Below are 12,698 nucleotides of genomic sequence, written 5' to 3' on the forward strand. Positions count from 1 at the left end.
ATTTTTATTAATGCTTATAGCAGAATAATACTTCTACTGTTTTTTGGTACTGTATTCAATATACTTTCCTGATTAGCATAGCTTACAATGAAACACGTAGTTTTTAGAAAATATTCTGCCGTCCTCTTAAGCATTTGGATAGATCCACATATTAATCATTATTTTGAAATGGAAGAAAATGATTCACTGGGTGCTTTTTCTAATTCCTAGATAGCCAGACTGGTAGACAGGAACTGCTATATGCAAAGACTATATTTAAGTACGCATCTCACTACAGCTATTCTGTACCTTCGCTACCATAAAATGAGGTTACTGTAGGACACACTGTAATGGTAATGCTATTCAGCTACTGCATGCTTGCAGGAGCCTGTGTGAACTTTTTCCTTACTTCAGTGGTTATCTGCCATCCTGACCCTCTTGATGTCAGCATGATCCCTAGAATGAGTCATACTTGAACAACATGAACAGCAGTTAATAAGTAGCATTTAAACAAGATTGTGCATTTCAGTGGTTTCTTTGAGCAAGATACCTGATCATTTCCGGGTGTATTCTTGGCATATTTTGATTTAGTATGGATTGGATCCTGTATACCCAAATGCTTCTGCTTGATAAGGCAAATACTCTTAAGGAGGAGAGATTGGTGGGGTTGGGATTTTTGGTGCATTGTACTTAGTTTGTACTTAGATTTCTTATTTCAGAATTGTGTAGCTACTACCTGAATAATCATTTACAATGTTAAGAAAGCATTAAGTGCAGAAGAATAAATCAATAATCCTTTTAAATATATTCAAGGTGCTCTATAGCAGTTGCTCTATACAGTTGCAGTTTAGGTCAAGCATAACAGCGTTACATGAACAAAGTGGGTTATTAAAAAATATTGTTCAAAATATTAAACTTTTTATGTTCAGCAATCATTTTTGAACAGATTTCTTAATTTTCAGGTGAATTAATTCTTCAGATTTTTCATTGGTTTCTTGTTTTGCACATGGTTCTTGAGCTTTTCATTACAGACACAATGCAGTGCTGTGCTAGCGGGCTACCCAAGTCTATTGATTTTACTTAATTCATTCTATGAAAACCTTAAAGAATTACTTAATTCTCTCTCCGGAAAGCTTTAGGTTCTTAGATGATTCAGTGGGATAGTGTGAGTTGCATGTTTTACTTAGGAATATATAACTTTAAATGAACAATTTTTGTGTAGTTGAGTGGAGAATATCTTATTCATAAACATTCATACTAAAGTATCAAATATCTGAAAAGAATTAAAAAGGAAGAATTACAGATGTGGGCAAATTTAAAATTTTTGTAGAAAGATTTGTTTGTAGAAATATTCTTATAATATTTGTTTAACATTGTAGTAATATTTGTTTCTAATATATGTTTAAATTTGATTAATCACTTCACAAGTTTTGTGATTCTATCATACTTCACCTTTTGTTTTCCATTTTACTTGATGTATGTTTTGAAAGCCACGCAGTATGCTTTCATATAGAGTGGATAGTGTGCTTTTATTTCTCTGTGGAAACAGTTTCAATTCAGAGCTACCGAAGAAATGAGCAGTTCTTGCATAAATGTGTATAAACGAGTGGGGAAATAGCATCGCAGAACTCTTGTAGGACAAGGTTTCAAAATAGGATGTCTGTGAACCACTGAAAGGAACTTGGTACAAGATGTAGGATGACTTCTTTAGATTTGAAATGTGATTTGAAAAAACGGCTATAAACTCCATACGTGTTTTTCTCAAGTATTATCATACCAGAGTGTTACACTGAGGGACGACTTGAGGGATTCACATAAGAATATGCGCCACAGAAGAAAAATTCTGAACTATTGTATGAAAATCAACATGGCTGGACATCTAAAGGCTGGAATTCAAGGTAGAATTGAGTTCAACACTGTTTATCTGAAAAATGGAGAAAATCTAATTCTATGATGTTTTCCTGTTTTCCTGCTGCTCAGCACCTAAAAAAAAAAAAAAAAACAAGGGGAGAAGGAAGAAAATGTTTCTACTTTTTTTGCTTATGGTTAAGGAAAATGTATATGATGATCTTGTAGAAAGCACAACAGAATCACATCCAAACAACGATCAAGATCTACTTGAGTGGAATGGAGCAGATAGGGCCATATGTTTACCTGTTCTCATTCCTGCATGTATACCTTTCCATGCATTTCTAGGCTGTTTTCCCTCCACAGGGGTTCTCTCTTTCCAGTCCTTCAGATCTAGCCCTGAGACTTGCGTAGTTTGTAGGTGACTGGATCAGTGGTAGGAAGCATTCTATTCCCCTTTATGTTTTGCAGGGTTGCACAGTAAAAAACTTCAATCTGTAAGACTTTTAGACAGAATGGAAGTCCTATAAATATCACTTTATAACTATACTTCCTTAAAATGGGGAACATTTGAGCTCTTTGTGACAGAAGCTACCTCCTATTATCAGTATTCATTCTACAATGGAGTCTCCTTGCTTGCAATCTGCAGCACAGTAGCAGAAAGGGGATAAAAATGTCCCCATGAACAGGTACAAAGAATAAAAATAAAACTTTCTATTGTCGGATATTGGTATAATAATAAATTGTTAAAAATATTGGATTTGGTTTTACATGTTGGAGCCCAGGATGACATTTTTTGATGCTAAGTGCTAAGATTAAGGCAACATAAATTTGTGTGTTCATTTAAAATTAGATTCTCTCTTCCTCCCTATACACATACCTTTGTTTGGAAAAGACACTGTGCATTCATGATGTCTCACGTTGTGAATTTCAAATATTCAGAGCAAGGGGTCAATCCCCTTTACATTCTGGTGTGGAAGCATGTGTACATCTTTTGAAAATCAGCTTTTACCATACAGAATAGAAGTATGGTTGCTGATTTTCCAAGACATGCACCATTGTGCACCCTTGAGAACAGGAAAACCTTTTCTGCATAAAAGAAGCAACTACAATTACAAAAAGGTATATATGCCAACTGTGTCATGAATCTTCGCAGTAAAAACTTCCCAAGATAATGTCAGCATGATAGACAGTTAATTTATATTATGCAGATTTCATGCAAATATATGCAGTGCATCAGATAATTAAAACTTTCCTAAATATATATTTACAAAATAAACGATCCATCATGGTCCATGAGGTTATAATCTAATTTTTTTTTTTAAATGAGCAGTGCAAAAACTCTGAAGACTCACACAAAAGTGAATGATAATCATTTGAAACATAGTGACATAACATTTATCAACTTTGGTTCTGTACAGAATGTCATTCATTCAAAAAATCCACTGATTCACTAAGTAAAAATTGGAAGCCATTACTAACAATTTGTGCTGATGGAAAATACAGGAACTAATGTGCTACTACGGCTGTGCAGCATCAGTAACCATAGGCAAGAAGTGAAAAATTGCGTATGCAGTGTTATGAAATAAAACTGACATGAACAGAAAATGTACTAAGAATTATGACTAAATGCTTGCCTTGGGGATTTTTTTTTTAGACCTCATCTTTCAGTTTCACTCAAAAAGTAGCACCTCCTGTAGGACATTTGAGTTCAAACCATGATGGGTAACACATACCTGTCTTAAAGGCAGCAGATAATGGATAAATATTACTGGGCTTTTCCTAAATCTCATTAGTGCCCTCTAGAGTTGTCCATCAAGTCCTGACCAGTTTTAACATGTTCTTCAATTAATAGTCCATGACAGGATTATAATCCACATTGGCATAATTGCCCTATGTGAAGTATGAGTCTAAAATCAGTAACTGCTTTGTTTGGCACCTAATGATCCTCAATTGCTCGTCTTCTACCTTCTCTTGTGCATGAGGGAAATTGTTAAACACAGTGATCTCTCTCCCTTTTACTTTCCATTGCCCTCCAAGAAGATACTTCAGTGGTTTTCTTGTTTTGCTCCCATACTGCATAGCTGATATTCTCATGATGCTCTTAGCTGATTTGAGTCAGGACTGACCTATGAGAGTCAACATCCAAGAGAAATCTAAAGGCTAGAATTCAAGCTACATTTAAGACGAGTACAGCTTATGGGGAAATCACAGAATGGTTTAAGTTGAAAGGGACCTTTAAGATCATCTAGTTCCAACTCCCCTGCTATAGGCAGGGACACCTCACACTAGACCAGGTTGCTCAAAGCCCCATCCAGCCTGACCTTGAACACCTCTAGTGAGGCACATAAGGGAACTGTTAGGTTATGGCTTGAGCTGGTGATTGAGCACCTGGTGAAGGAGTGAGGCTGGCCTAGAGACCACAGGGAAATTGCACCTGTGCTCCCCATTTGACCAGAAGGGGTGGGCCCAGGGTGGAACCAACCTGGGCTAGTGTAAGGCCCAGCCACTGAAGAGAGAGCATCTCTTAGACCTAGGCTGCTTCTTCCAAAGGAGTGCTGTATAGCTAGAGAGCATCTTCACTGGTTAGGTGAGTTCCCTTCTTCTTTCTGTATGCGACTACTGGCCAACCTGTGAATACTTTTCCTGGTAGAAGGCCAAACTGGTGGCTTTCTTTGATGGAGTGATGGCATTGGTGGCCAGGGGACGGGTGACGGATGTCATCTACCTGGACTTCTGAAGATCTTTTGACGTGGTCCCTCACCACATCCTTCTCTCTAAATTGGAGAGGTATGGATTTGACAAATGGACTGTCCAGTGCATTAAGAACTGGATGGCTGGTCACAGCCAAAGGGTTGTGATCAATGGTTCTATGTCAGGGTGGAGGCCAGTCACAAGTGGTGTTCCCCAGGGGTCGGTCTTGGGACCGGTGCTCTTCAACATCTTTATCAATGACATCGACGATTGAATTGAGTGCACCCTCAGCAAGTCTGCAGATAACACCAAGCTGAGTGGCGTAGTCGGTACACTGGAGGGAAGGGAAGCCATCCAGAGGGACCTGGACAGGCTGGAGAAGTGGGCCCATGAGAACCTAATGAGGTTCAACAAGCCCAAATGCAAGGTGCTGCACTTGGGCCAGGGCAATCCCAGGTATTTATATAGACTGGGGGAAGAACTCCTTGAGAGCTGCCCTGTGGAGAAGGACTTGGGGGTTCTGGTGGATGAGAAGCTGGACGTGAGCCAGCAGTGTGCACTGGCAGCCTGGAAGGCCAACTATGTTCTGGGCTGCATTAAAAGAGGAGTGGCCAGCAGGGAGAGGGTGGTGATTGTTGCCCTCTCCTCAGCTCTTGTGCGGCCCCATCTGGAGTACTGCGTCCAGGCCTGGGGCCCTCAGTGCAAGAAAGACGTGGGGCTCTTGGAACAAATTCAGAGGAAGGGCACCAAGAGGATCATAGGGCTGGAGCACCTCTCCTATGAAGAAAGGTTGAGGGAACTGGGCTTGTTTAGCTTGGAGAAGAGAAGGCTCCAGGGAGACCTCGTTGTGGCCTTCCAATACTTGAAGGGAGCGTTTAGACAGGAGGGGGAATGACTGTTTACATGGGTTGATAGCGACAGGACAAGGGGGAATGGTTTTAAACTAAGACAGAGGAGATTTAGGTTGGATATTAGGAGGAAGTTTTTCACTCAGAAGGTGGTGACGCGCTGGAACAGGTTGCCCAAGGAGGTTGTGGATGCCCCATCCCTGGAGGTGTTCAAGGCCAGGCTGGATGTGGCTCTGGGCAGCCTGGTCTAGTGGTTGGTGACCCTGCCCAAGGCAGGGGGTTTGAAACTAGATGACCTTTGAGGTCCTTTTCAGCACAGGGCATTCTGTGATTCTATGGTATCACCAAGAACCTGTTAAAAGCAATTTTGCTTCTTCAAAAGCAGAACAAGGAGGCATCCAGAAACTCTCTGGTCAACCTGTTCCAGTGTCTCACCACCCTCACAGTAAATAATTTCTTCCTAAAATCTAGTCTAAACCTACCTTCTTCAAGTTTTTTAGCCCCAATCCAGCCAGTTGGGGAAAGCAGTGCCCCCTGCCTGTGCTTGCAGAAGTGAGAGTATTGTCCTATTTACCCTGTTTTTCTTCCAGTAGACAAGATGTAGTGAATTTAATTCTTCTCATTTTGAGGTTGGACAATGCTCAGCAAGCCCCAGGTTATAGCATGACAATGTGCAGCCTTTCAGCCTGATCTTGCCAGCGGTGAGATACAGGCTAACCTGTAGCTGGTAGACTAATCTGCTAACGTTGTCAGGATTCATCAAGCATGTAAAACTATGCTTAAGACCTTATGATTTTGGGGCTGAAGAAAGCTCTTCTAACTTTAATGTGAGTATGTAATACTGCTGAACTAGATTAACGAATCAGTGCAAAAACGGCCTTTTGCTTCTCTGGTTTGACCTAATGCTCGTTAAACAGTAATGGTCAGCACCTTTCAGCTGATGGTGGCCGGTAAGGTTGACTCACAATGCATAAGTTGAAGGAGGAAAGTCATTTTGCGAGCTGATGACTTGTGAATATTGGCTGGTCTTTGTTTTCCTTACATGACATCTGTTTGAGGCCTGTATTACATGAGCACTGAATATTTTGGTACAGTTCCTTTTTGACAGAGAAAAATTCCATCCTCCTTCACAGTAAGTGATGTGTTGTTTTTTTTTTTTTAAGTCTACTCTCGGAACTGGGCGGCCAAGAAGTCAGTTACAGTACTGTTTGTTAAAGACTCTGGGCCCCCCTCTGCCCTCTTTGCTCATATCAAGTAGCAACACTGACCTTTTTTGTGGAGATGCCTATTCCACGTAACACAACAGGTACTTTTGGGGCTGGTCTTAAGCTGAACTCTGTATTTTCATACGTTCTGTCAGAAGGACACATAGCAGTCATATCCTGCAGGCAGAGGTTAGAATCCATGCTGAATTTTCCAGTAGGGTAATCAGAAGAGAACTTTTATAAGAGAGAGAGAAATAGTATTTCTAGTCTTCTAGGTCTGATCAGCCATCGATAGCGTTGGCATTTATCAGAACCAAATTAGAAATTACTGAAACTCCATTTATCATTCTTCGAAGAGCTGTAGTACTTTGAAATGCCTCTAAGTAAGCTGCTTGTAAATAGGCAATGTCTGCTCACTACTCAGATAGTTTTGCAAAAAGCACTTTCGAAACAAAACATCAAAATATAGCAGGATATAACGATTTCCATTAGAAGTAAATTTATTGACATAAATGACAAAATGGCCAGGACATTTTATTGAGTGTTGAAGTGTCCTCATATTTAAATCTATTAGAAATTTAATATAGCAGCAGGTTATGGCAACCTTGAGAGCAATGGTAAGAAGGCTTTCATAAATGTGCTTTGTGAATCTATATATTTACTTTGCAAGGAAAGTATATTGATATGTGTTTTAGTTTTGTGGAAACAGAGAATGGCAAGAATATAGACTCTCATCCATCTGTGTGACAGTTATGGTTACCTGAGACCCTGCTGCCTTAATTGAGGGGGATATCTAGTTTATTTCATTTTATAATAATAAGAATATCTGCACCAGACAGGAGAATTATTGCAAAAATAATTCACTTGGCATTTATAAAGGGCTTTGTGCTCTTAATTTATCTTATTTATTTTATGAGACTTGGCCAGTACAGAAGAAAAAAGGTTACTGTGAACACAAACTTCTCAAGAAAAGATTACATTAGCTAGTACAAAAGGGCTTGACAAATATGCCAGCAACTCAGTGCTCCAGACACATGGGCCTGAATCATTTGCCTTCCATCAAATCAAGACCTGTAAGGGTACAGTGTTCAAAGTGCCAGTCAGTTTCTGTGACTGACAAACGTGTTTTGTTTTCTTTACCTATGAAAGAATGCTACTTCCCACAATAATCAAAGAGCAGCTTTCAAGTAATCTTCATAAGCAATAGCATGTTTCTTTGTGGCGTGCTTGTTTGTCTATCTGAGAAAAGCATCTGAAACAGTAATGCTCCAAGTGCTGCGCTGGGAAGCAGAGCCAAGCTGCTGCTGCAGAGTTAAGTCCTGGGGAGATGAAAATAGAATGCTTGATTGCTGGTTATCTCATCAGCCCTTGTGAAAAGCAGCTGACAGTGTTCATGTTTGGAAGAGGAGAGGAAACTGGGAATCCATTACATTTCTCCTGGTGTTTCAGTCACAAGAGAATATACGTGACTGCAGTTCAGAAAACAGAGAGAGACTAAGGTGCTTAAACCATAATTCAGAGATGTCCATTCTAATATAGTAACATAATGGTAAATTGGTTAAGAAAAAATTAGCCTTGTTTCTTCAATCTTAGTTGGTGGTAATGGAAATAGGGCTTCTGAAGCTAGACAGGGTAACTCTGGGGTTTTTCCCTTTCTGCCTGATTTTGTTACTGAATGCTGAAATTTGGATTTGACATTATGAATGTTAGCTGCTAATTGGCATTTAAACTGAGAGTAACTTGCAGAATATTAGTGGCCATTTCAATTGCAATAAACACCACAAAACTGTAACAAAAGCAATCGGTTCTTTCTATCCTAACAGTGAACAGTGGTTGATAGTCTGACACCTGCACACTTATCCCTCCCTCAGTGTTTCTGTCTTCATGCTTTAAATACTATTGCAGAGCTATTGATCAGCTATTGCACAAGACACCAAACAGGTTTTAAGGCTGGACAGTTGCACAATACCCGCAGTCAGCAGGGAAGGTAGTTTGGGTGATGGATATTGGGCCACCTCCTGTAATCTTTAGTAAAGGCACATGGAAGAGATGTACCGGTAACATGCAGTGCTATTCTGTACTCAGTCAAATGAAAAAGGAAAGTAAGTGGAAAGTATTAGATTCTGACAACAAAAGAATAGCATGCAATGTTTTCATTTTTTTAAAATGAAATCTCATTTTTCCCTTCAATCAGCTATTGCTCTTATGTTCTTGACATTGACATGCACACTCTGGGCTTCAGAATCACGCTGTTGCTCAGTTTTAGAAAAGTAAATTTTTTTCACATTGCCATCTGCAACGCCATCCGTTTATCAATGTAGCTCTAAAGATGCACAGTTTCCAGACTATTTTTTTTATTAATTTTTAATTCCTTTTTTAAAAAAAAAAAAGGAATTTAATTAGAGATTGTAAAATGATCTTTGGTCTCTGATAATCCTCCTCCCACAGGTGCTGATGTGGCTGCATGGCCCTCGGGCACCTCTCAGCACTGCCAGCCTGAGGCTGCCAGAATGGCAGGGGTCTCCTCAGAGACCAGAGGGCTTCTTTTTGCTTCCTTGACATTTCTGAAAGTAGAGCAGAGCTTCCATATGATGTTCAACACATGTAGTTTTTTTTTCTGATTTGAGAAACTTTTCTTCACATTTGGTTGGGAACAAAACTTACGAGATGGATTTAATAATTTGAGGAAGTCTAAGAAGGAACAAATAACATTTGGGACCCGGAAGAGACCTAGGAAGAGATCTCTTGGAAGAGACCAAAGAAACATTAGGTGATGATCTGTGTTCCAATTTAGGATACCTTTTCCATCAACTGCACTCAAAGAAATTGAAATACACTTTTTTTATGCCTTTGTAGAATTGCTCTTCTTTGCCTTTCAGAGTGAATGTGGCAATTTTCCAAGGCAAACTTGCAAAGGAGTGAAAATAAATCACTTGTGATTTTCGGCTGGTAGGAATCCAAGCACTAGAGAAACTACCTTGTTTCTAGAAAGCCTTGTAAAAAATGGCTGGGTTTACTTAGTTGTTTTGACTCGGTAATATTTCTGCTTGAGTCTACAGTTTTCAAGCCATAAACATTGTGACAAATAATGAAGTAATCATGCAATTAAGACTCAATTACTTATGCTGTGACAGTGACCTCTTACTTGTTTTTCCCCCACGTAAAAAAATATTGTGTCTTTTTGTTCACTTTGATGCTAGTTGCTAGCTTGCGTTATGTGAAATCCAGCAATTTTTATCTCCTGGTTTTACCTTTTTAGGGCTGCCTAGGCTGTGTTCTGCTATGAGGCAGTAAAGGTGCACTGTATGGTTTATTAGTTGCACTGAGCATAAGTGAGGAGCGGATGAGCTGTGGTTTCTTTCCCTCGCCAAAACTCAAGACAACCAATTGGGGCAGGGAGCAGGAACGGACAGAATTTAGCCTTTGGACTCTGTGCAGTTCTGTGGCAAATCAAAGGCAGATATCAGGCCATTGTCATACCGCCTAGTTATCCCTAGGTCTGTGCTTATACAAAGGCAGGACCCGGGCAGCACAGGACACTAAAGGCCTGGTGTAGAGAGTTTCTCTGGGGTTCAATCTCACGTCCACCACCATTTCATAAAGGGATTCATAAGCCGTTGCTTCTTCCTTCCCATGAGCTGCTCCCTGCACCTTGTGCTCTCCTCTCTCATACCACATACGGAATTCAACGTGCATACTCTGAGCGTATTCCATGCTGCTTGGCTATATGAAGATTTTTGGCAGCAGTTCAAACAGTTCAGCTACTTCTACTGCAAAGGTTGGCAAAGGGGAAACACAGATGAAACCCTGGCTCAAACCAGCCATGTGATGCTGTCTTCTGTGTGTCTTTGCGAGTTCTCAGGCCTGGGTTGACAGGAATTCATCGGTCACTCAGTAAGTGTGCTGCCTTTCTGTAATATAGAGACTTGGGTCCTGTGTCCTATATGAAAAGCACTCAGTACTAGGCATTCCTGTTTTCCCATGGAGATCAGCTATTTCTTTTCCAGGTGCTTGCAGCCGAGATGCAGCAGTGTGAATGCCAGTGAAACCATGCAACTGTTCAGTCTGGTGTCTGGGAACCAGACTCACAGATGCCTAATGCACAGTCACTTTACCTATGTCTACGACTTTGACAGAGCTTGCTGCTTCCAATCTTGTATATTTTCCACTTTAGAGTCCCAGTCACATCAATGCCAAGTGTTTTATAAGTGCCTCTGGCTTTGGTCTGCACCCTGCTGCTTTTCTCAAGGCTGTGCAAGAGTTTCCTAAAGAGGAACTTCTTTCAGTCTGTGTAGAGGTCAGGATGAAGTCACTTTTGGGTAAAACAGAGACTTTTTTTAATGGTCGATCACATTTTTTTCTTCTGAAAGTGCTTCATCTCTCTCCTTGTCACAGCAGCAGCACTTCAACTTGATTCTGAATGGATGCAGCTTGATCTGAGATGCCAGAATAATCTGTTTATCTCATGAGATGACCAATGCATTAAAATTAAGCAGTGGCTGACTTAAATTTGCACTTAAATTAGACCATAATACCGCTATTCTTAGGAGACCCTAATAAGAACTGGAGAATGACACAAAATCAATTGACACCTAGTTAAAAGAACTAAACTAAAACTCAGATGCTAAGCAAAATTGACTGTATTCAAACCTGTTAAAATAGACTTTCCTTGAAATAATGTTTCCAGGAAAGAGTTTTATCCTCAGGTTTTGAAGAATGTCTCTTAAGTGAATAAACACAGAAGTAACATAAAAAGCCATTGCTTTAAAGTAAATAAATTATTTTTAAAAAGAAGAAAAAATATTTTCATAGATCCCATACAGTATGAGAATAGCGTGTGGTTTTCTTTTGAATTTTTTCAACTTTATCAGGTATTCTTGATAAATAGAATATTCTACTCTCTTCCAACGCAAGGCACTTCTCACTTCATGTTTGATTTAAGTTATTCTTCTAGCTATACAATCCACACATGCTGAGAAGAGATCCCAGGATCCTGGAATACTTTCCTTTCCATCAATATTACCTCTTTCAGTTTCCACTGTCACAGGATAGCCTGAAAAAGGCAAAGAGATTCAGTCATGGAGACATCACACCAGAAACTACACCCAAAAATTCTTTCCAAGGGGATAAAGATAAATCCTCTTCGTTCCAGATGAGTTAATGAGGGCTCGGCATGAAATCGGTCAGACTGATCATTACAAGTCTCTATTACTGCGCTTTCTTCTTTCCCCATCTGCATGAATTTAGATACGCCTTTAGATTTCCCTCTAATTACTTTCTTCTGAGGATTCTGGTCTGCCTTTGGCCAGCTGCTTTTTCAAAACAAGTTTTATGTCTCTGGATAATATGGTATTTTTGCTTCTTTTCAGTGATGGTTGGGCAGACAGAGATGAAGTCATTGAAGGTTATGAACCAGAAGCAAACGGAGGCATCACTATCAAACTGCAATCTCCAGAGGTCTTGTCATTTGATGACTACTATCTGAAACTGCGTCTGGACACCAATACCCGCAATCCCTGGTTTCCTGAGTTCTGGCAGCATAGATTTCAGTGTCGCATCCCTGGGCACCCGCTAGAGAATCCCAACTTCCAGAAGAACTGCACTGGTAATGTCAGCTCTTTTTCTATTTGAATGTGTGCTCAGGGAAAAAAAAATTCTTTGCTTTGTTTGTTTGTTTGCTTTTAACTTATTAATCATGGTGAAAAGTGACAACCAAATTTTAAATATATTAATTGGAATGCTGGGAGGAATATGTCTATCACAGATTCCTCTCAGTACAGTTCTGCTCTCATGTAACTAGTGATAGGACTAGAGGGAATGGCCTCAAGTTGTGCCAGGGAAGATTCAGGCTGGATGTTAGGAAATACTACTTTTTTCCAAAACAGTGGTCAGACACTGGAATGGGCTGCCCAGGGAGGTGACGGAGTCACTGACCCTGGAGGTGTTCAAGAAACGTTTAGATGTTGTGTAGAGGGACATGATTTAGTGAGAACTGTTGGTGATAGGTGGATGGTTGGACTGGATGATCTTGTAGGTCTTTTCCAGCCTTGGTGATTCTATGATTCTGTGATTCTCTGTCATAAAGCTGCTCATTCTACTTTGAGGTTTTATGGCTATACTAAGG

At 40.0% G+C, this 12,698-nt stretch overlaps 1 protein-coding gene across 2 annotated transcripts in view; it reads left to right on the forward strand.

Moving 5' to 3' along the window:
- Positions 1 to 12,698, forward strand: part of GRM1 (glutamate metabotropic receptor 1) — a 187,046-nt gene that overhangs the window by 107,682 nt on the left and 66,666 nt on the right. For both annotated transcript variants that reach the window (XM_021392667.1, XM_021392666.1), the window contains exon 3: positions 11,944 to 12,179. In XM_021392667.1, coding sequence (XP_021248342.1) covers positions 11,944 to 12,179 — 236 coding nt within the window. The remainder of the gene's footprint in view (positions 1 to 11,943; positions 12,180 to 12,698) is intronic.

Source organism: Numida meleagris, chromosome 3, assembly GCF_002078875.1.
Source record: "Numida meleagris isolate 19003 breed g44 Domestic line chromosome 3, NumMel1.0, whole genome shotgun sequence".
NCBI classification, from domain to species: Eukaryota; Metazoa; Chordata; class Aves; order Galliformes; family Numididae; genus Numida; species Numida meleagris.